Raw genomic sequence first — 24639 nt, forward strand, 5'->3', positions numbered from 1 at the left:
TCGAGTCCTATGTCAGGCTCCCTGCTTAGCCAGGAGCCTGCTTCTTCCTCTGTCCCTCTCCTGGCTCATGCTCTCTCTCTCAAATACAGAAAGAAAATCTTTTAAAAAATAAAATAAAAAATAAAGTGTGAAATCAGGGGCACCTGACTCTTGATTTCAGCTCAGGTCATGATCTCAGGGTCGTGAGATCGAGCCCTGTGTCGGGCTCCATGCTCACTGGGATGTCTGCTTGAGATTCTTCCCCTCTCCTTCTCCCCCACCCTCAAATAAATACATCTTTTTTTAAAATGTGAAATCAAACCATGTCATTCTCCAGCAAAGACTCACTACACTTCAAGTAAAATCTCTTCATTTGGCTTTTAAGGTCCTATATTATGTGGCCCTTCCTAGTTTCCCAAACTCTTGCCATGTCACTCCCTATCTTCTTGAGCTCTTCCTTTTTCCTGCCCCCAGTATTGCTCCAGGATCTCAGGGGCCATGCGTGTCTTGTGTGTATCACCCCGCCCGGGTCAGGCTGGAGCACAGTAGACACAATCGTTGGAAAGAATGAAAGAAGTGGAGAGTCTGTAATGTAGCAAGTGTCCATTAGAGGGTTCCCTTGACCCTCGAGAACAAGACCAACTGTTCTACAAGCATGTCCACAGAAAAGGTCCTAATGAAAGTAGACTGATCATAATACAGTAAATGCTTTCAAAAGGAGCACTCTACCAGCTACGGACTCTTCCTTCCACCACGTGACCAGACTCCTTTCTGCAGACAGCAGAAGGGAGCCACACACAGCCACCCACAGTGAGGCCGCCTCCCTGCTCCTCAGGGTTCACACCTCCAATACTGTCCTCAAACGGTTGGGGTTAGGAGGACCAGAGACTGCACGTGGGTTGTCTGCCACATGGAAATAATAAATGGCAGCTGCTGTTATTTCAAATCACTTAATGAAAGTTATTTTATCTGTAATAAATGCTTTTTCCAATCATTTTCCTACATCCAAATCCCACTTAAGGCCCGGTTCAAATACTGCCTCCCATCTATACGGTGAGGAGACACGCTCACTACTCCCTACTCCCAAACTGCCCCCGACCCCAGACTTCACCTTCCCTTCACAGCCAAGCTTCTAGGCAAAGTAGTCTACATGGCCATTTATTCAAGTGATTCTGATCATTCTTTAGCACCTGCCACTGCGCTGAAACTCTGTTGCTAAATCCAATGAAAACCTTTTAGTCTTTTTTTTTTCAAGATTTTATTTATTTATTTGAGAGAGAGAGAGCATGAGAGGGGGAAAGTCAGAGGGAGAAGCAGACTCCCCATGGAGCTGGGAGTCCGAGGCGGGACTCGATTCCAGGACTCTGGGACCATGACCTGAGCCGAAGGCAGTTGCTTAACCAACTGAGCCACCCAAGGTGCCAAAAACCTTTCAGTCTTTGACGTGCCCGTCCTCTCACTAGCCGCTGACACTGCCGGGCCCTCCGGTCTTGAAAACACTCTGCGCCCTGCTTCTTTGCCACCAATCCGGCCACTCCTTCCACTCCCCGCTGCACACCCCGGCCGCCACTCCCGCATACAGCCCGCGAATGCCGCAGTCCCACAGGTCTCTTGACTCTCTCAGGAGCTCCAAACCCAGCCTTCCCACAAGCAGCACAAATTTAAAATGGCAAAAATGAACTCAGCATCTTACTCTATTACTGAATCATTGATCTTAATGAAGCAGCACAACCATCCAGTCTATGACTAGAACCACAGACCTCAGACCCTGCGGAGGGGGCTCCATCACCCCCAGGGTCCCGGTACACACCGCTTTATTGCAATGCTTCTGCCTTGGCTCCTCCTGCTTCGATGACTTCAATAGTCTCCAGCCAGTCCCTCTGCCTCCACTTTTTTTAAACAGCCTTATTGAGATAATAAAATCACCTACCATAAAATTCGCCCCTTTAAAGTCAATACTGTGTGGGTTTTAGTTAACAAAATTGTACTACCATCACTACTGCCTAATTTTAGACTCTTTCTATCACTCCAGAAAGAGTCCCCATACCCTGTAGCACTTACTCCCCAGTGCCTCCTACTCCGGCCCCAGCAACCACGAATCCGCTTTCTATCTCTGTGGCCTGCCTATTCGGGCCACGTCACAGAAAGGCAGCTATATGACCCGCAGACTTCCGGGGCTGTTGGAACCCCTGCCCCACCTCCACTTCATTCCACTCTTCGCTGGATTAAGCTTAATGAAATACAACTCAGGCCATGTCGCTTCCTTGGTTAAAACCCTCTCATGGCTCCTGGTAGATGTCTGGACAGTGGTCATCCTCTTCCTCACCTGCCTCCTGCGTCTCCCTTCAGCCCGTCTACATGCTGCCTTTATCCCCTTTATCTCCCTTTTCACTCAGCTTCCCAGACATAATATACCGTGTCACACCTCCACCTGTCTGCCCACGGGGTTTTGTCTGCTTGGAACACACTTCTCTGCCTTATCTGACTGCCACTCACTTCGGAACACCCCACCAGCCAGGAAACCTCGCTAGCGACTCAGATGTCCCATGCCCATGTTTCTACGGCACCTTCTAGAACAGTCACTATTCTACTGTGCCATAACACTGTTTTATCTGTCTCCCCACGAGACCATTAGCTACTAACTGAGGGCCCAGGTCCTGTTTCATGCTTCTTCTGCAGCATTTAGCACAGTGTCCAGCATGGAGGAGTCATTTAAGCACTTGTCAAATGAGTGTCAGTATAATCTTGGAATTAGCATTAGTTTTGCGCACACCCCTCGACGCCCAGGAGGCAATGTGCAATAAAGAAGTTCAAAAGAAATACACACCCCTGAATTTCACAAGATATTGCAAAAGGCACATGACTATGAGAACTGTGCCAAAAATAAAACATTCTTCTTAGAAAAAGTAATGGGCAAAAACCACTTGGATTTGGTAGAGTTCCGTGACAAAACAAATAAGATTGTTGTTTGATCGTCAGTGTCCCATGTTGAAAACCCAAAACTCATTAGTGATTTTGCCCTCTGAAAAACTGCTGGTAGAAGTTAGGTTCCAGAGGGCACCTAGGTGGCTCAGTGGGTTAAAGCCTCTGCCTTCACCTCGGGTCATGATCTCAGGGTCCTGGGATCGAGCCCCACATCAGGCTCTTGGCCCAGCAGGGAGCCCGCCTCCCACCCCCCGCCCCGTCTCTGCCTGCCTCTCTTGACTACTTGTGATCTCTTTCAAATAAATAAATAAATAAAATCTTTAAAAAAAAAAAAAAAAGAAGTTAGGTTCCAGAAAAAAGTTGTCATTTTTACAGAAGAATTTAAGTAAATAAATATGTATAACGAGACATGAGGGGATAAAGATAATTTTGCCGGGGACAAAGCGGCTTAAGAAAGTACCTGAAGATACACCTTCTTCACACCAGGCACATAATCTGCAATCCGGCCGAAGAGCAGCCGTCCGACTCCTGAAGTGATGCCGATGCACATGAGAACCACCTCTTTGTTTTTTCCATCTTGAAATCTCTCGTTCACATATTTCATCTGTGGGCCAAAGAGAAAAAAGCGACACTAAATATGGTAGGAAAAATTGGCAAGTTTTGACACAAAATGCCTTTGTGTCTCCACAATGTTATAGACTCTCACCCCCTTCCAAATCCAAATATTCATAAAATTTCTTCTGTGCTAATTTTTCATCAGAACATAGGAAGACAAGGCTAACGTGATTTAGCTTGCATAAAAGAAACAAGAAACCTCACAAGAGGGCTTTATTCAAAAATGGGTTACCAACATGCATTTTTTTTTTTTTTAAAGATTTTATTTATTTATTTGACAGACGGAGATCACAAGTAGGCGGAGAGGCGGGCAGAGAGAGAGGAGGAAGCAGGCTCCCTGCCAAGCAGAGAGCCCGATGTGGGGCCGGGATCATGACCTGAGCCAAAGGCAGAGGCCTTAACCCACTGAGCCACCCAGGCGCCTCCCAATACGCATTTTCTAAGTTAAAACTGAGCCATTAGCTCACGGAAGAGAACAGACTTTGAACATGCCGGACAACCTTGCTCTGTCAGGGTCACCTAAGGATGCCATCATGTGCTCTCCTTAAAGGCAGTTTAAGGCAGTTTCACATCTTCTCGGAGAACCTGAACCAAATGGCCACCCCTGAAATAAGCTATCCTGGAGCTTCCAGGATAAAAGCGTAAGGGTCCCTGGCTGTGAATCTGCCTGTCCGTGCAGCACCAGAACAGACAGAGACACAGAAGCAGTTGAACACAGCGGTTAGGAAAAAACCCTCTTAGAAAGACTGCTTGGGTTCAAGTCTAGGGTCCATGCCTTATCAGCCTCGTGACTCTGAATAAGTTCTTAACCTCCAGGTCCTCAATTACCTTGTCTATAATATGGAGATAGCAACAAACCTCAGGAGGGTGGTTTTGAGGATTAAAATAAAGTATCTATGTAAAGAACTTAGAATAGTGCCTGACACAGTTAATAATGATAAGATATTAATTTTAGGGGGCGCCTGGGTGGCTCAGTGGGTCAAGCGTCTGCCTTTGGCTTAGGTCATGATCCCAGAGTCCTGGGATCCAGCCCCACAGTGGGCTCCCTGCTTAGCAGGAGCCTGCTTTTCCCCCTCCTTCTGGCTTGTACTCTCTCTCGCTATCTCTGTCTCTCTCTCTCAAATAAATAAAATCTTTAAAAAAAAAAGATATTAATTTTAGGGTTTTTTAAAAGGACCCTTTCCCTTAATTGACGGTGTGCCTAGAACAGTGACTATGAAATGGCCACCTGACAATGTGTTGGGGTTTTTTTTTTTTTTTTTTAAGATTTATTTATTTGTTTGACAGAGAGAGAGCAAAGCAGAGCCACCCAGATGCCCTGACAATGTTTTAAAAGGCAGTGTGACCAGGCAGGTGCTATCTTGGGTGACAAAACACGCAACTCAGCACCCACCAGCATAAGCTCTGCTCCACAGCCCCAAAGTGTCACCCTCTCTTAGCACTTCCATTCTCTCAATGAGCATCTGTGCTCACAGGAGAAAAAGCATGTCTGTCCTCCTACTGCTTTCTCTGAAACCACAGAGATGTTTTCACAAATTCAAACAATTGTTTGAAACAATCAGACTTACTGTTCCCTACACCAAACTTTGGCCTGAATTCCAGAAGCCTGCAAAGCAAATTACCCCAGCAAGTTCAACGGCCCAGTGTTTCCAGGTGGTCCCAGTAGCCTTCAGAGATGAATGAATGCCATCCCCTTAAGAGACTTCCATTTTGTATTTTTATGCTCACTTGGAGAGGCCAACACCAGTGCATCTGCCTTTTCCTTTTCAAAACTGGTAACTCCCGTCCCCAACTTTTGCATTTTCACATTGGTCCAGAACAATCCTTTTATCTCATCAATCCCTCATTCATCAGTTGCCCACTGCCTACGTTTGTATTCTTTACTTTGGTATTAAAAGCCCTTCATAACCTCTCACCAGTCTATCTTTGTGCCCTTATTACCTACTGACCCTCCACTGAAAAGCAGAAAATGCAGATGTCTACAGGTCTCAGGCAAGTAGCACTAAGGAGTGAAACAGGCTTGTCAGAGAGAGGGAGTTGATTATTTCTATACAGGACCACCACGTTGCCAAGTCTATCTCCCAGCCCCCTTTTATTTTAAAAGAAAGTCAGACATTTTTTGTTGAAATGTTGGCACCTACCTTAAATTTAGAATCCGGCAGGATCCAACCCCATGCAAGCCAAACAGAACATGTCTGCGAACTGCATAAGGCTGGCTTTGATCTTAGCCCGAATCCCATGTGCCCAGCAGGATAGGTTTACTCAGCATCGCTTAAATACATCTCGTACTTTTCTTACCTCTCTACATTTCTGCTACCTCTTGTGTCATCTTTGACTTTCTGAATCCCACCCATTCTTTAAGACTCTGCTCAAATCCCACCTTTTCTATAAAGCTGTCCCTTGATCACCTCTGTCTTACATCCACTTCTTGTTACTGCCTAATGTTTTCATTGGCACCTTAAGTACTGAATGTTCCTACCCAGCCTTTCTAGCTTCTAAAGCTACATATTCTCTTGTGTAAACTCTTACATGTCAAACTAGACCTATCCACCTGCCCCATTCTGAACTCCTCTCCCCCTCCCAACCTGGCCTCCCTTCGTTTCTGGCAACACTACTACTGTTGTCCCAATAACCACAGGGAGAAAATGAATGACCATCCTAGATTACTCTCTCTCCATCCCCTAAGATCCAGGAGTCACCCCTAAATTCTGATGATTTTACCTCCTACCCTTCTCAGACACACTTTAGTTTAGGTTCCTTTTTGTTTTTATTTTTTATTTTATTTTTTTTAATTGAGGAATGGTAAAGTGATAGTACAAAGCTCCTGAGAGGGAGGGGACCCGAGAGAGGGGTGCCACAGTTTAGGTTCCTATCACTCCTCACTTAGACAATAACAGCCTTCCAGCATGCTTCTGGCTTGAGGACCCACTCCTGAATCTCTCTGCTCTAAGACCACCAGATTAAGTTCAAGATTAAAACACTTCTCGGCCTAAGATCCTTTGCTGGCTCCCACAGTCTTCAGGGTAAAGCTCCGACTCCTGGTTGGACAGATGAAAGCCTTCCTGCTTTGCTGCCACAGCCTCCCCTCCAGCTGCCTCCTTGTACCTGGCGCGCTAACACTGTGCTGCCCGATATGGTAGCTACTAGCCATGTGGGGACTACTGAGCCCCGAAAATGGAGCTAGTAAGTACAAAACACACGACCAATTGGGAAGACTTACTGAAAAGAAAGCATGTAAAATACCTCAATAATTTAAAAACTGACTCCAAGCTGAAATATTTTGCCTGTCTTAGTTACTACCTTCATATAATTTTTTAAGATTTGGAAACAAGAAAATTATAAATTACATACGCAGCTTGCATTGCATTTCTATTGAATGGTGCTGGTCTAAGAAATCCACTTGGGGCTGCACAGAGGAGAGAGCTGTTGATAAAGGTAACCTCTAACTGGCTTATTTCTCTGGGCCCTTATCACCCCCCCATGAAGTGAAATTACTTAGACAAAGTGGGAAGATGGATTCCAGCTCATTCTGAAGAAAATAAATACCCTGACTTAAGGCGGGATATAATTATGTGTATTCACCAGCATTATTTTGGAATTTGAATCCAGACTTAATGTATTAATCTACTTCAGTAAGTACCCAAAGGATCTATTATAACTTTTTAAAAGACATTCTTCAGTATTCAAGAAAACTAAATTCACTAGCCATTCTTTTGATAAAACTAAGAACACCTGCCTGCCAAAGTGCTATCATCTTTTATTAGTGCTTTGTTTCTCCCCTTGCCCTACTTTATAATCCTAAATGGAATACTAAGGTGAAATATTTGGGGCCTTTTGAAAGTTGGTAAGTTTGGTAAATTCAAACTACGCTTAAGTGGAAACTTAGTTCCTCAACTATAAGGGGTGTTATTTCATTGAAATTTATTGCTATTGTTGCTGTTAAAATAAAACAAGAACTTCAGCTTCTAATACCTCCTCCCCACCAGCAGACAAAATCTGCAAGCTAAAAAAGTTTCTCTGGTCAGTAAGTGAGGGAATCTGAGGGCCTGGAGAACGGAATCTAGGGATGCTGGATCTCTGAATCTGAGAAATCCTTCCTCACTGAGGTACCAGTACCCAGAAGATCTGGTGTTTTCTCCTTACAGCCTGGGCCTCCCATGATTGCTGCAGACTATTTTATGAGTCTCTGCCTACGTCTCAACCTCTGGAGACGGACATGCACTGTAGCAGAAAGCATGAATATTGGGCAAAACTGAGATGTCTAATAACGAGTTACATGGATAAGAACATGAAAATATTGGACAGATGTTTCCATATTTGATCTAACTTATTTTAACCTTTTTTTTGTTGAGGGAGGAGGTGAGCAGGGCGAGGGGAAGAGGTAGAGAGCAAGAGCGAGTGAAAGGGAGAGAGAGAGAGAAAATCCTAAGCAGGATCCACGTAGAGCACAGCATGGAGTTCGATCCCACGACTCTGAGATCTTGACCTAAACCCAAATCAAGAGTCAGAGGCTCAACTGACTGAGCCACCAGGCGCCCCTTAAATCTCACTTTTTTTTAACGAGCATTTTCTTAAAGATTTATTTTAGAGAGAGAGAAAGGAGGGAGAGAGAGACACACTCAAGCAGACTCCCCGCTGAGTGCAGAGCCCAAGGCAGGGCTTGATCGCGGGACCATGAGATCATGAACAGGACCAGTCCACTGACTGAGCCACACAGACACCTCTAATCTAAATACAGAGCTTAAAACAGGTCCACTAGTGCAAAAGGAAGACCACCATTCTGTAGCGCAGCTGTTTCAAGCAGACTTTATCTGAATGTGTGCGTGCCCTCCATGCAGGAGTCAGTCTTTTATTTCTGTCCCCAAACACATGTTTACTCCTCTCACAGATGACCAAAACCTCGCTGACACTTTGAATACTCTCTACTCCTGAAATATTTTTCATCATTTAAGCAAGAACTTTTGTTAACCATAAAAGCTATTTTTGGATTGTGTGAAACCCTATTTACTGTTTTGTTACCCAAAGTAACCAAGAACTCATATCCCTAAATATCTGCTCATTCTACCCCATGGGTGAAAGAAAGAAAAAAAAGACAAAGTAGTTCACAGTTTTCCCTTCCTCCCAAGCATTCCCACTTCAAGTAAATGTTGATTCAACCTATATCTGCAGATGACATGTTTCTGACCAGCCAGCTGAAGGGACGGGTCCCTCTCCCCTCACTGGAGCTCAGAGGCAGATTCCTTTTTGAGTGGCTGGGGAAGGAGCCCAAGAAAGTCATCTTGCTGGGTTGGCTTCTCTCCCCTCTCCACCTCTCCCCTGCCGAGGAGCCATGGCGCCAGACACAGGGAGACAGACCTAGTGTTCTTCCAGGAAGAATCCAGGCTGAGTCCTCTGGCTTTTAGTCAACCATGAAGGAAACTAAATGGGTGGCCATAGTATAAAACCAGCTCCAATAAAGCTGACGTTAAGTGCAGTAGAAACTCAAGCTTCTCCTTGACAAATAGTTGCACAACAGAAGAATACCCACTAGGAGGGAACTCTACAGTACCTTATTTGCAGAAACCCTCGAAACCCAGTGGTGGTACATACCAGCAAAGCAAGGAAGTCATTGATCAAAAAGGTCTGATAATTGGGGGCACCTGGGTGGCTCAGTGGGTTAAGCCTCTGCCTTCAACTCAGGTCATGATCCCAGGGTCCTGAGATCGAGTCCTGCATCAGGCTCTCTGCTCAGCGGGGAGCCTGCTTCCCCCTCTCTCTGCCTGCCTCTCTGCCTACTTGTGATCTCTGTCAAATAAATAAATAAAATCTAAAAAAAAAAAAAAAAGGTCTGATAATTACTTACTGCTGTTTTCTGGAAGTGTGTGACTTGGCCAATGCCATAATGGTCTTTAGCCTCAACTGTCCTTGTCTCCAACTTTTGAAGGGGATGGGTGACCTTTGCTTAATGTCTTCTATTTAACATTATGTAACTTATTACATAAAGAAGATGATCAAACTTTTGTACATAGAGGTTGGACTGTGTATCTTTGGGGAACAGTTAAAGAAGAGGAACTAAGAGACACTTCAAGATAACTATTTCTGATACTGGACGTGCGGTAACAGCTGCTGAGTCAAGTTCAGAGTGCTAAAAAAAAACCCCAAAAGGCAGTAATGTCAGGAGGCCGGGAAAGCAAGACAGAAACCGCCCCAACAGAGCATGGCCGGCACGGGTGCTACCAGAGCTTCGGCTGCCTCTGCAGAACTCCCTGGGAAAAAGCAACAGTATTTGTCACCCGAGGTTGTTGCAGTTACTGTGGCCTTTGAGAGACAAGCAGATTCTGGTAACGCAGCCTTATCTGTCCTTGCCTGGGAGGATTCTGACTCCCTGAACTTCCGCCCTTCTTTTTCACGTCCACAACAGCAAACTGGACAACAGGCACTCATTCTGTCCCTAGAAGAAACCTGCCTCTCTTATGGTACGTGCTACACCCAAAAATGGGGCATTAACGCTGCACAATATTTTCAGGGGTTTTGTAACAACGATTTCTGCAGCTCCCTACTTTCCAACAAGGATTCGGAGTTCAAAGCGCTTCTAGCCACTTGCTCGTCGCCCCAGAGACGAGCGGCTTCTGCCTGCTGCCTGTCACTTGCATGTAATTTAGTTTCTGACACCTCCATCCAACATTTGAAAAGCTATTCCATCCCTCTAAGAGACTGATCTGCTGAAAATATACTTCTTTAAAGACAAACTCAAAGAAAAGAGCCTGGCCCCTTTAAAAATTAGAAAGGGAACAGAAAGCCTGCTAGAGGAGTTAATGGATAATCTTAGAATTTGTTGTAAATCAAAACTTTACACTACCCTTTGACTTCACAGTAAGATGAATAGAAATCTGAATAGGAAATAGGGTTTGGTCTGTTTTTTTCCCCCCTGTCTTTTTTAAGCAACTGTGTTTTCTCTATCTCTGTTTCTGCTAAGAAAAGGAAGTAAATTAAAACAAGTGGGGCATTCACTTAGAAAGTTTTTTTTTTACATGTGCACTGTGCACCAGCAAGCCCACTGACGTGATCAAAGGTGGAAAAAAACTAAACTCACAGACTCGGAAACATAAAATTAAGTCCTTTATCTCAAAATAATATTGAAATACAACTGATGGTTATTAAAAGATATTCCTTGATTAGATCAGCCTCAAATGTTGTTTTAGCTTGTTAAATTTGATCAACTGTGCTTTGAGAATAAAACAGCGCTAAGATCTGCTTGAAGTACGCTTCACACAAACATACAATTCTTTGCCTACCAACATTTTTACGAACTGCCATCTTCAGGCATCCCAGTGTCTCTTCCTACCAAGATGTTTCTGTCAGCACCACACCTGCGGAGCAGGTACCAACTGCCTCCTCAGCAGCTGACAAGGTCGGGAACAGACCTTTGGCCTGACAGGATTTCTGGAGGCACAGGGAGTGGGCTCCGTTGCTTTTCTTAAACAGCCCGTCTTTCCATTTCATCACAGTGGGCTTCTGTGGTGTCAGTAATCACAAGTGGCACTGCTAAGATACATAAAGGTCAGGACTGAGAAAACAGAGGAAGAGTTTCTGAGTGACGGTTACTTAACAGCCACCAAGGAGCAAAAGAAGCACCAACACACAGAAGAGTTCAGAAGGAAGAAAAATGGCTGATGGCTCAAAAAACCCTAATCTGATTTTAAAAACATCTTCTCATTCTAAAATTTCTTTAAAGCACTTATTTTGCCTTTTAAAAAAAAATAATTTCCCTGAGATTTAAAAAAAAAAAAAAGGCAAAACAAAAAACATAAATAGTCCATCCTTGACACAGCATTCATTAGATCGGCTCTAGATTTGGCAAAATGTTCTAAGGAATGATCAGTCAAATCCAGTTTTGGATTTTGATGCCAGTTCAAATAATCCTGAATTTTAGGAGATGGACTTCAACTTCAAAGAGAAAATAAATCGCTAGGGTTTGGGAGTAACTTGAAGTTTAGTGACCCTGACAATTTCTATGCCAGATAGCTCACAAATTATCAAAAACTGTTCTAGTCCTTCCTGAGCAATGAAAGATATTTAATCTGTTGAGTTTATTTACATTTATTAATTCCACCTAAACCTAAATTTAATTCAAAAAGTCTCCTTCTTGGCGTCTCATTCCTGGCACAGACTCGGTGCTCTTTCAGATCCTTGGTTCCCAGCTAATTTGGATGAACACAATGCACTGAGAATTAAGACGGTGTCTGTCTGGGGGTCAGGCCTGATTCTTGATTTAAGTTCAGGTCATGATCTCGGGGTTATGAGCTCAAGCCCTCCATACTAGGTGTGGAGCCTACTTGGGATTCTCTCCCTCTGCCTCTGCCCATCCATCTTATTAAAAACAAAAATAAAAACAAGAGTGTCTGCCTGTGAAGGAGTTAGACCATCTGCCCTCTGGTAACATGGCTGCAGAGGGCTCAGCCCCAGTCCAAAACCCGCCTGCGTGACTAATACTTCAAAGAGCACTCTGAAAATACACTCCGGCCACAGCAGCCCTGCAGGCGTGGATTCCTGTCTGTGATGAAAGCTCTTCTGAGATATCATGGGTTTTCATGTTTGCGTGTGTTTAGAAAAGGGGAGGTGCCCCCTCTCCTCCCGGCTTTGTAAAGGCATACAGTGATGAGTTTTCTCTATCAAATTCTAAGAATTATCTAATTGCTAACCAACTCCATAGTATCACATCAAGTTAAAAATAATTTTTTTTATTTGAATGATGATGAAAAATGGTTAGAATTGGGCCTAGATCAGTTTTCCTTCCACTAATGTCATTTCCATATATTTCTGAGATTGTCTACCCCCAGCTTTTTCTTTTCTTTTCTTTATTACCCTTTCCTAAGAAATTATTTTAAATATGTGCAGTTCTGTTTCGTGGTTTTAAAGTTTCAGGAAGAAAAAGACCACACTGCTAGAGGAGGACAGATAAGAAAATGGAAAGCCTGAGTAGTCTAGATTAAGGATGCCAGCACAGCAGAGAGAAAACTTTTGTGATTGAGAGCTGGAAGGCCCAGGCATAGCAGGGGGAAAAAAAAATCTTTGGAGCTGAATTATGAGCTCTACCCCTTACGGATTTTCAGATCTTGGACATCAGTTTTCTGATCTGAAACCAATACTGCACGTTTGTTCACAATTTGGCCAGTAACATCCCCTCAGGGGTGTTTTGGAAATTTGTGGAGGGCATTTTAATCTTTCTAATAAGGTTGTGCCCAAGTATTACCTTTTTAAAATTTTTTAAATAAAACTTATATCACCTAGTATTTACCATTTTAACCATTTTTTTAAGTGTATAGTTGCTGTGGTATTAAATACACTTACCCTGTGCTGCCCATCACCACCATCCACCCCCAGAACATTCTCATTTTCCAGACTGAAACACTGTTTTCCATGAAATTTCCCCAAACCCCTGGCAACCACCATTCTACCTTGTTTCTATGAATGCGACTACTCTGGATACCTCGATATTTGACCTTCTATGGCTTATTTCACTCAGCATAATGTCTTCAAGTTTCTTCCATGTTGTTAGCATGTAGCCCAAGCATTAACGCCAGAGGCTGCTTTTAGGCAACAGGCTTGAGCAATAGAAACCTGAGCAAGGCAAAAGGGTTCACAGTGACCACCGAGCTGACCCAAACAAGCTCATTAAGTGACCCACCTTGAAACAGCCATTAGGCCCTAACTGACCATTACAACCAAGCACAAGCAAGATTACCAAAAAAGGAAAATAAGTTCCCACAATCCTTCACTCTGCCCTATAACTGGTGAACCACGACCACCTTGTCAGAAGACAATCCCTCCTTTGCTGTCCTGCCCACTCCCCCCTTGCACTGTATTCAACAAATTTCTATCTCCTTTGTTCTCTCACACCTGTGAATTCTCACACACCTGTGCCACCGGCCCCCACCCAGCTGGAATGCCCCACATTTGGTGGCCAGTATGGAGACCCTCTGTCAGCTCTAGACTCTCTCCAGATTCTCCAGGAACTTCTTGGGACTTTCCCTCAACGGACCTGACTCTCGTAACCTCTGACCAAACTTACTCTTTGGTGAGGATCTGAAGCCCCATGGGGATCACGCCAGACCATCCTTGCCTGAAAGGGTGAGGGATCCTCCCCTCCCTCTCCCTTTTCTTTTCAGCCCTTTGGCAACCAACCTTAGTACTCCTTAGACAACTGAATGTCTCTGACCAAAATGGCTCCCTGTTGCGGTCTAAAGGTCTGAGGGCAGACAGGTTGGACTGCCCATGCCTGTGAGGGTGAAGGACCCCTTCCTGCTCCCCTCCCACTCCATCTACAGCTCATCTAGGGTGAAGGGGCACACCTTAGAGACTCAGTTGGGACCCTTTCTTGAGACTGGTTGACTCTCAGCTACCTTGCTTCCCTTTTTCCCTTTGTTCTGGCAGATCCAGCTGCCATCTTGACCTATAGGAAAACACATTTCCACACATCTGAGGGGTGAGTTCTCTCCCTTCTTTTTCCAACCCTGCCAACCATGTGTCCGGCCTTCCCTGTTGCAGGGGACACCCCAGCAAGGATTGCAACTGCCATTCGCCCGTGACCCTCTCCTTGGTGGGTTGCCCCAGAAGGGTCAGTTGCCCTGCATAAGGTCCCATATTTTTCAGGTCAGTGGAAGCCCTGACTGAAACTGTGACCAGAAGTCAGAGTCTGGGGCACCTGAGTGGCTCAGAGGGTTAAGCCTCTGCCTTCAGCTCAGGTCATGGTCAGGGTCCTGAGATCAAGCCCCAGGAGGGAGCCTGCTTCCCCCTCTCTCCACCTACTTGTGATCTTTCTCTTTGTGTCAAATAAATAAATAAAATCTTTAAAAAAAAAAAAAGAAAGAAAGAAGTCAGTTTCATTCCTTTTGGTGGGACAGCTCTTTGGAAATTGGCGGCAGTCTTTCCCACTCTGGGACAAGCCTCCCCTTTCCTTTGGACTCACTCTTGGGCTGTATTCTTTAACACTGGAACAAATCTACAGAACTATACCCCTGAAACAAATAATACACTTTATGTTAATTTAAAAAATTAAAAGTTAAACATAAAGAAAAAGAAAGCATACTTCTGGGAGGAAAAAAAATACTGGAACAAATTACAAATTTGACCCCCAAAGCCTCAGGAAAAACATTTCATCTTTTTACATAACATTTCCTGGCCTCAGTACAGATCAAGATCAAGAGGTATGACTCCTCCACAGAACCCTTTCTTGTAATACTATTTTCTAACTTGGCCTCTTTTGCTGGAACACTTCCAAATGGTCGGAGGTCTCGTAGGCACAAGGCTTCACGGCATTGTCCCCAAAATCCTGACCTCCACAAAAACTGTAGAATTTATCTTGCTCAGTTTCATGGCCCATCTGACCCTGTGTATAGCTTTCAAAGTCTGTGGTAACCTGAAACTTTCAAGTTTTGCTTGAAATGAAATCATTGGACAGTGACGTCATTTCCAAATAAGATAAAACATTAAAGTATTGATTACTAAATATAGGTTTATGCTTTTGGCTTCTCATTGCAGACAAACTAAAGATACCTGGGTCTGTAGGAAAACATGCTTTGTGCCTTATTGGAAGAATGTCCTATGAAGGGAAAGCTTTAGTAAAGAATTTTGGGATGCCTGGGGGGCTGAGTTGGTTAAGCATCCAACTCTTTGATTTTGACTAGGTCATGGTCTCAGGGTTGTGAGATGGAGCCCCACATCATGCTCCTCACTCAGTGGGGAGTCTGCTTTTCTCTCTCTCTCCCTCCCTCTACCCCCTTCCACTCTACCCCTGCCCCCACATGCATGTGCAAACTCTAAAACAATTTTTTTAAAGGAATTTTGGGGCCACCTGGGTGGCTCAGTCGGTTAAGCATTTGCCTTCAGCTCAGGTCGTGATCCCAGGCTCCTGGCATCGAGCCCCACATTGGGATCCCTGCTCAGTGGGGAGTCTGCTTCTCCTTCTCTGCTCCCACTCCCCCTGCTTGTGCTGTCAAATAAATAATATCTTTAAAAAAAATAAAAAAGACAGTTTTCTTGGATTAAGTCTGCTCTTGATAAGAAAATGGAAGAGGTTGTTTTTGTTTTCTCTGTATCTGCCCAGAAAACCAAAGTTTCTGTTTTGTCTTTGTTGGGTCTTTAGTTACTTAAGAAAACTAAAACTTCTCAATATTAAAGGAGCTAAGTTTGGCTAACAACTGTGTAACCCTCTTTTTGCCTTTGGAATCTCTCATTGCCACCTTGGGTAAATAAGTTTTAAGTGTTGTAATGATCTGTAATCCTATTTAGGCAGGTGCTTTATAACTTTGAGGTTTTTTTTAAGCAAAATTCCCAAGATTCAAATTCTAAATGAAATCTTTTTGACTGAGCTTGTTTATTCAGTATGTTAACTTAATCCAGAATTTAGAAATTATATGAAATCCCTGAAGTTTCAAAATGTTTTAGTATAGGGTCATCACTTGACATTCTAATTATTAAAATGCTAGGTGTCACAGAAATAACCGGATTTCCTGGTCTGCTGCATTATAATGAACTCTCATATCAGATCTTCAACCATGTCCATTTCTGAGGGTTTTGTGGGTTTTTTGGTGTTTTTTTTTTGGTCATTTATAGTTGTTCTGCTGCCCTTGCAAAATGAGTTTTGTCTTCAAGGAGATTCATAAAAAAGACTTTTGACAAAGAGAGGTTTGTGAGGTCTTTAAAATAATAAAATTAAAATGGGTAAGAATTTCCAGAACCAGCCAAAAAAAGCTGCATTCCAACTGAAGAAGAATTAGTCACATGTGACTAAGTGAATTCAGGAAGATGATTATAGTTTTAGAGTATCTTGTTTAAAACACTGCTGATTCTCTAATGTTTGCTCTTCCAGATTAAGGAAATTTTCTCTTAAAATATATATGACTTACAGAGGTTTGATAAAGCATTCCCTTGTGAACAAATGGAAACCTTTTTTCTCCCCACCTGAACTTCCTGAAATTCCAAAATTCTCACTCAGTATTCTTCCTCTCATGGCAATTATAGTTATTTGCATAAGATCGGTAAGAATCTGTTCTCCTTGTAACAGGACACCACTGGAAACATTGGTTATCTTACCAAGGCTTTGACTAGAATGTCACATTTGAGAGAGACATACACAGCCTCCAATATGACCAAACAGCTTTAAGGAATAAGGCTGACACCACGGAGCCATAAAGCCCGTTGGAAATGTTGGCTGGATACCTTGCTTACAGAGTTCCGGGAAGCTTTACCAGGTGAGTTAAGAATGTCACTTCCTGGCAGATGCAGAAACCTCAGGATATTTTGGGAACCTCAAGAAGAGGAATTTGCCCAAATCTACAGTTACTGCAGGCACATATGTCTAATAGCACGTATTTGGCGTGGCTTCTGGCCTAGAAATTCTATTATAAGTTCAATCTAGAGATTCCTTATAAAAAGTTCCAGCAAAACTGGATTTAAAGGATCTATTTGATCAATCACTATTCTTACTGAGTTTATGTAAATAATTAGGCCAAGTTTGTTTGGGATTTTTTTGTATGTATGTATCTAATTTTTTAAATTTAAATTGAATTAACAGGGGCACCTGGGTGGCTCAGTGGGTTAAGCCTCTGCCTTTGGCTCGGGTCATGATCCCGGGGTCCTGGGACCGAGTCCCACATCGGGCTCTCTGCTCAGCGGGGGGCCTGCTTCCCTCTCTCTCTGTCTGCCTCTCTGCCTACTTGTGATCTCTCTCTGTCAAATAAATAAATAAAATCTTAAAAATAAATAAATAAATTGAATTAACATATAATGTATTAATAGTTTCAGAGGTAGAGGTCAGTGATTCTTCAGTCTTATATAATACCCAGTGCTCATTATATCACTGCCCTCCTTAATGTCCAGCACCCAGTTACCCCATCCCCCTACCTCCTCTCCAGCAACCCTCAGTTTGCTTCCTATGATTAAGAATCTCTTGGGACACCTGGGTGGCTCAGTTGGTTAAGCAGCTGCCTTCGGCTCAGGTTGTGATCCCAGCATCCTGGGATCAAGTCCCACATCGGGCTCCTTGTTCTGTGGGGAGCCTGCTTCTCCCTCTGCCTCTGCCTGCCACTCTGTCTGCCTGTGCTCACTCTCTCTCTCTCTCTGACAAATAAATAAATAAAATCTTAAAAAAAAAAAAAAGAATCTCTTATGATTTGTCTCCCTTTCTGATTTCATCTTATTTTTTTCCTCTCTTCCCTTATGATCCTGTATTGTTTCTTAAGTTCCACATATCAGTGAGATCATATAATTGTCTTTCTCTGATGGACTTATTTTGCTTAGCATAATACCTTCCCGTTCTATCCATGTTGTTGCAAATGTCAAGACTTCATTTTTTCATGGCTAATATTCCAATATATATATATACCACATCTTCTTTATCCATTCAACTGCTGATGGACTTTTGGACTCTTTCCATAGTTTGGCTATTGTGGACATTGTTGCTATAAACATTGGGGTGCAGGTGCCCCTTTGGGTCACTACATCTGTATCTTTAGGGTAAATACCCAGTAGTGCGATTGCTGTGTCATAGGACAGCTCTACTTACAACTTGTTGAGGAACCTCCATACTGTCTTCCAGAGTGGCTGCACCAGTTTGCATTCCCACCAACAGCGTAAGAGGGTTCCCTTTTCTCCATATCCTTGCCAACATGTGTTATTTCCTGACTTAATTTTAGCCATTCTGACTGGTGTGAGGTGGCATTTCATTGTGGTTTTGATTTATATTTCCAGTTAGGCCAAGTGAGTTAAAACTGGACTTGTTTTACAAACAAATTAGTCTTAGCGTGTCTGCCTGGCTCAGTTATTGGAGCATGCGATCTTGTGGTCATGAGTTCAAGCTCCATGCTGGGTGCAGAGATTACTTAAATAAAACTTCAAACAAATAAATGAATTAGTCTTGATTTAGTTATCTGGAAATAAGGGTGAATTCAGAGAGAAAACTTATGTTTCAGTAATGCATCCTTATGGATTAGATTCTAGCTTTGATTAACTGTCTTTATTTTTTATTGTGGGAGCAGAGGGAAGGAGAAAGAGAATCTAAAGCAGGCTCCATGCCCAGCATGGAGTCCTAGGTGGGCCTTGGTCTCACAACCCTGAGATCATGACTTGAGCTGAAATCAAGTATCAGACACCTAACCAACTGAGCCACCCAGGCACCCCCAATTAACTGTCTTTAAATGTTTGTTGTTTGCCTAATCTAGACAACCTGAGGTAAACTTCAGAGAAATTGCCACAATAGCTTATGTACAGACAATCTTCATGCTTGTTATTCTGTGGGTGGGGATAATAACAGGACCCAGTGGGCATATGATTATTTGAACAAATGGAAAATGGGATGGATTCCCCAACAACTGTATAACTCAACTATCACTTTGACCAATCCTGTGTGGCTGGGAGGACAAAAATCACTCCTTAAAAGCTAAAGTATATCCCACTCCATGCAGTTAACTATGGACTTGTGGAGATAAAAAATGGCCCCACTTTCCTTATCTATCCACTTATATTGGATGATATCCTTGGGGATGCCCACATCCCCAGACAAGTCTGCTCCCACTTGCCAGTGATTCTTCATATTAGGCTATTTGTTAAGCCTAGACCTCAAAGAGAGCTTCTTGATGGTTTTATCCCGTAGCCGTATTTGTCCTAGGAGCCACCTCTATTGATGTAAAATTCCAAGTAGAGGCTTTGGTCAAGCATAGAACGGCCACCTTTAACTATACCCAACATGCAGGTACTTACAAATTCGAAACGTGGCCCTCTGAAACCAAATGGCCCTTGATATCCTGCTGCAGCTCAAGGAGAAACCTATGCTCTATTAAAACAAAATGTTATGTATATTCTCCAGATTACCATGAAAATGTGACAGGGTTACCAGAAGGCATGAATATTCAGATTGGTGCTTTACACGATCCTCTCTCCTTTAATAGGTTAAACTCCTGGACTAGAGGAAGATTTTCATCAACTCTCAAAGGTCTTTTATTTGGGCTTCTCTTTCCCATAATAACAATATCACTACTACTACTACTACTACTACTACTTTGATGTCTTTTCTGATGTCTCTCCACCCAGTGTTGAGATTCCTTTACTGTCATAACCTTGAGCTGACAGATGGTCTTTTCTGCTCAGGGAGGTTCACATGCTGTTTAGCTTGGATTTGGCTACCTCTGGCTTTTAGAATTCCTACATATAAATTCCCAACTGACCAATACTGACCCATAGCTAAAGACATCTCTATGCCCCTCATTCAACAGTGAGAAGCTCCTGAAGATGAGACCTCCCCGCCAAAAGCCAAACATCTGTCATCGTCGCTCTGTCAGCAGGGGGATACAGAGGCCACTTTTAGGCAACAGTCTTGAGCAACAGAAACCTAAGCAAGGCAAAAGGGCCCACAGTGACCACCAACCACCGAGCTGACTCAAACAGGCTCATTAAGTGACCCACTTTGAACTAGCCATAGGCCCTCACGGACCATCACAACCAGGCACAGTCCTAAGATTACCAAAAAAGGGAAAATTCCATATGTTCCCATATTCCCTCACTCTGCCTTATAACTCTGGCTCCTCACCACTGCCTCATCACAGACAGTCCCTCCTCTGCTGTCCTGCCCGCTGCTCCCTTGCAGTGTATTCAGGAACCTTCTATCTCCTTTGTTCTGCTTTGGGTGAATTCTTTCACACCTGTGCCACCAGCCCCCACCCAATTGGGATGCCCCACATTTGGTGGCCCCCCCATCCGACTGGAACACCCCACATCAACTTTTAAAATACATGTGATTTAATGAAAAATTGCTTATTTTATTTCTTCTCCTTCTATAAAGGCATTATTTTCATTAAATTATGTATACAGTTAGTTTTCATGACCCAGGTATTTTATTTCAGGAGAGAAAAGGAGGTCCTGGGCCTGACACACTGCTCTAGATAAGTGACAGGGTTGCTGTGAAGGTAAACGGGCTGCAGAGCTCAGAAAGCACCTCACAAGGAAGAGGGGGGACAGGGACACTAGGATTAATAATCCTGACCCCAGGATTCAGTGTCCTGCAAGCTGAAGTGCAGGAACAAAGCAACACCTGGCCACAAACTGTGGAAAGTCCCTGAGGCGGCCCCTGAAGAGTAAGAAACATAGAAAAGAAAACCATGTGTTCATGTACATAGAGACACAATTAAGTAAGCACAGGCACACTTAATTTACGTTGAGGCTATTAAAATGTTTCATAAATTCAATCATCAATATATGATGATATTTTAAACTCCACAGATGGATGCAAGGGTCAAGAGAGGCATGGCCAGCTGTTGCTGGGCTGTGGTCATCCTCAGTCATCTGAATCTTCCGGAAGCAGCTAGGAGAAGGGACAAGGCATAGGAGGTACATCTCAGCTCAACACTATGTACCTCTTACCACTGGATTTCCCTATCTTTAAATTGCTCCACACTGAAACTAGACAAGGTATTTTATTTCTATTATTTAACCATACCCTTACATTGTGTGTGTGTGTGACCAGAGAAAGTCTCCAAACCAACTAATGTCTTTCCCTGTAAGAGTGAGAGAAAACTGTTACACCTTCAAGGTCTATTACACTGAAGATCAAAAGAAAAAAGAACTTAAAGAACATAAAGTGCTATTAGAATGAGAAGTAGTGTGCTCCCTTCGGCAGCACATATACTAGAATGAGAAGTAGTCACAAGTAGAGAAATTAGTAGAACACATAGTTCAGCAATTCAGCCAATCCACAACCCAGGGTGAACTGGCCCCAAAATATTTTGAGCGCCACACACAGGTCAGGTGCTAGAGATGGAGCAAAGGAAAGGGGGCTCTGCCCCTGCCCTTTGATGCATCCAGTCTACTTTACCCCTTTATTCTTTGCCATTTCCTGAGGTGTAAAGAAAATTCCCACACAAAACCCCCCAATATATTTTGTAGAAAAAGCCACAGTTTTCACCAGCCTTTCCCATACTTACATTGAATTCATTATAGAGTTTAAGAGCCTGACAGAAAGATGCTATTGCTGGTTTCCAATTGAAGTTAAAAAGATGTCTGTCGATTTCTTTCTCTCCCATAAATTCAAAATCTCTTAGGAGTTTGGAGCCTATATTCTGGGGATAATTTTCATGACTGCATAAACCATGTATCACTTCTGAAAGCTACTGCTGAATTCTACAAATACTTATTTTTGTCTAACTAAATACAATTTGGAATGCATGACAACTTACTGCCTTACTAAAAGCAGCAGCTCTGTTTTAACTTACTTATCTGCAAATGATCAGTTTTCTAGGCTTCTTATGTATTCTGTCCTATCCTATCAAGTTCCTACGTTAGTATATTACACTTTGAAAGAAGGAAAAAAAAACCCTCACAAAACAAAAAAACCCCAACTAACTTGTTCTGATGAGTGTTCCGTAGCTATTTAACGTCCACCATTTTGAATCTTAAGTGGCCAGAAGTAAGGATCCTTATTCATCTGAAGTAGGAGAATACTGGTGACTACTGCCTGCGGCACAAAACTCATAAATGGGCAAATTTTCACTAACCTGAGTAGTCAAATTGCAGCAGATGTTGAGATCTGCAGAAAAATAAATGCAAGGTTAGAAAAGCAAGAAAAGCACTACTGGAAAAAATTTGAAAAAAGTGGGTAAGGTGAAGGAGAGGGGAGGTCTAATCATTAACGTAATAACCACATGAGAACGGAGGAAGAGCAGTGTATTTTTAGAAACTGTAACTAGTAAGTAAAGTATCTGGAAAAAAAAAAAAGACAATGTTTGGGCTCGATCCAAGAATTTTTAAATTTTCAACATGCAGATTCCAATACACCAGATAAAAATAAGTTGGATAAAAAAATTCATCAACTGTTGGCTGGCCTTATAGATAGAAACGAGAAAGATTCTCTGTCACAGGCCTCTCAAGGGCAATAGGAAGCAGTCTTATTTTTAGTATTTTCCACATTTCTAATTCTGCCCTCCACCAATAGGGCCGCACACTTACTGTCATCTCCTCAAAGAGGTTGTCCCTGACTTCCCAAACTGAAGTGACCTCCCACCATCACCATCCACTGCGTTTTATTTTCTTCAAAGAAAATATCACTGTTTGAAAACTACCTGGTTTACTTGTTTATCAGGCTCTGTGAGAGCAGAGATTTTATCTGTTCTCACCACTGCATCCCTACACCTACAATGCTAATGGCACCCAGCAGGTGCTCAGTGAATATTTGTCAAATGAAAGAATGCTCGAATCTGTTCAAGTGAGTTATCATTAGAGGAAGACACACACATGCAACAAAAAAACCCATCAGAATAATGGGAATAACCCATTCTAATTCTAGTGACAGCCCTACCACTCAAGCAAAATAAAACCTCTCCAATCCTCAATGTTCTTAATCTGTTCAGTATTAGTGCTGCTTTCCTCATAGAAGGTTGCTGGGAGAATTGAATAAAAAATGTACGAAACAGTGGCTCCCGGTTGGCTCAGTTGGTTAAGCATCTGCCTTCAGCTGGTCATGATCCCAAGGTCCCCACATTAAGCCTCATATCAGCCTGCTTCTCCTTCTCCCTCTGCCCCTCCACCTCCACCCATGCTCTCTATGCTCACTCATTCTCTCAAATAAATAAATAAAATCTTTAAAAAAATGTATGAAACAAACTAAGGGTTGCTGGAGGGGAGTTGGGTGGGGGGATGGGCATTAAGGAGATGTATTGAGTACTAGGTGCTATATGAACTGATGAATCACTAAATTCTAACCTTGACACGAAATTAATAATAATAATAATAATAATAAATTTTATGTGTGTGGGGTGCCTGGGCTGGCTCAGTTGGTAAAATATATGACTCTTGATCTTGTGGTTGTGAGTTCAAGCCCCACATTGGGTGTAGAGATTTAAAAAGATGTCTGTGTGAAATAAATACTTTCGTATCCTTTTTGGAAGTTCACTGGGAAAGGAAAATGAATGAAATGAAATGAACAAATAAATGAACGAAACAATTCCAGACCACATAACAACAAAAAACCCCTGCAAGCCATGTATGTAGGTGTTATACATGTGTATATAAGCAACACAGTGAATCTCAATGGATGAATCCTGATATTTAAATTAATCCACTATACAAAGAAATATCCTCATGTCAAAGGAATTTATAAGCCTATTTTTATACGAAAAATAGAAAAAATAAAATAAAAATTACACTTGACCCTTGAACAACATGGGTTTGAACTGGGTGGGTCTACTTATAAGCAGATTTTTTTTCAATGAATACAGTAGAGTACTGTAAATGTATTTTCTTATACTGTTTTTTAAACTGCCATTTATTAAGCAATCTCTATACCCAACAATCTCTATACCCAGCTTGAACTCAGAATCCCAAGATCAAAAGTCACATGCTCTACCAACTAAGCCAGCCAGGTGCCCCTCTCTTTTAAACTTAACATTTCATTTTCTCTAGCTTACTTTACTGTAAGAATACAGTATATGATATATATGTATAATATACAAAATATGTCTTAACCAACTATTTATTATCAGCAAGGCTTCCTGTCAACAGTAGGCTATTAGTATTTAAGTTTGAAGAAGTCAAAAGTTATCTGCAGGCTTCTGATTGCATGGGGGTCCAGTGCCCCAACCCCCGCATTTTCAAGGGTCAACTGTACTTAAGTTAGAAAATCTGGTGAAAAAACAATGCGATTATGCTTTATTCTGCAAAGTACCATAACATTCTGCATTAGCTAATAAATGTCAAAGTAACAATCAACGTAACTAGGATAATAAACCAAAACCAAGAAGAAAAAGAAAGGAGAAAATGAAACCGTTAGACCCTCATATTTAGTCTCCAGTGTTTAGCCTCTAGACTAAAAACAAAATTTTAATGTTAACTCCATCTCGGGTTTAATCTGATTATAGAGCAAGTAAGACTGACAGGGAAATTCTTCAGTCTATACAATTCTGTCATAAGTCAATTTTAAAATATTTCCAAAGCACGGCAACCATCCTGCCCAAGGCTGGGGATATTTAATGGACCTCAACCCTTTTCCCCTGTCAGAACCTTACCGTGATCCGTGATAAATGCAGCAGGAGAGATCAGCCCAGCAGCCCAGTTCTGGTCCAACACACAACAACCTTTGGTTTACAAGGATCCTAC

The 24639-nt window shown here is 42.6% G+C and overlaps 1 protein-coding gene across 1 annotated transcript in view; it reads right to left on the reverse strand.

The window, feature by feature from the left end:
- Positions 1 to 24639, reverse strand: part of LOC111158266 (solute carrier family 16 member 10) — a 122576-nt gene that overhangs the window by 11182 nt on the left and 86755 nt on the right. The window contains exon 4 of the mRNA XM_022520187.1: positions 3365 to 3508. Coding sequence (XP_022375895.1) covers positions 3365 to 3508 — 144 coding nt within the window. The remainder of the gene's footprint in view (positions 1 to 3364; positions 3509 to 24639) is intronic.

The sequence above is a fragment of the Enhydra lutris genome, unplaced genomic scaffold (genome assembly GCF_002288905.1).
Source record: "Enhydra lutris kenyoni isolate GAN:26980312 unplaced genomic scaffold, ASM228890v2 scaffoldscaffold58, whole genome shotgun sequence".
NCBI classification, from domain to species: domain Eukaryota; kingdom Metazoa; phylum Chordata; class Mammalia; order Carnivora; family Mustelidae; genus Enhydra; species Enhydra lutris.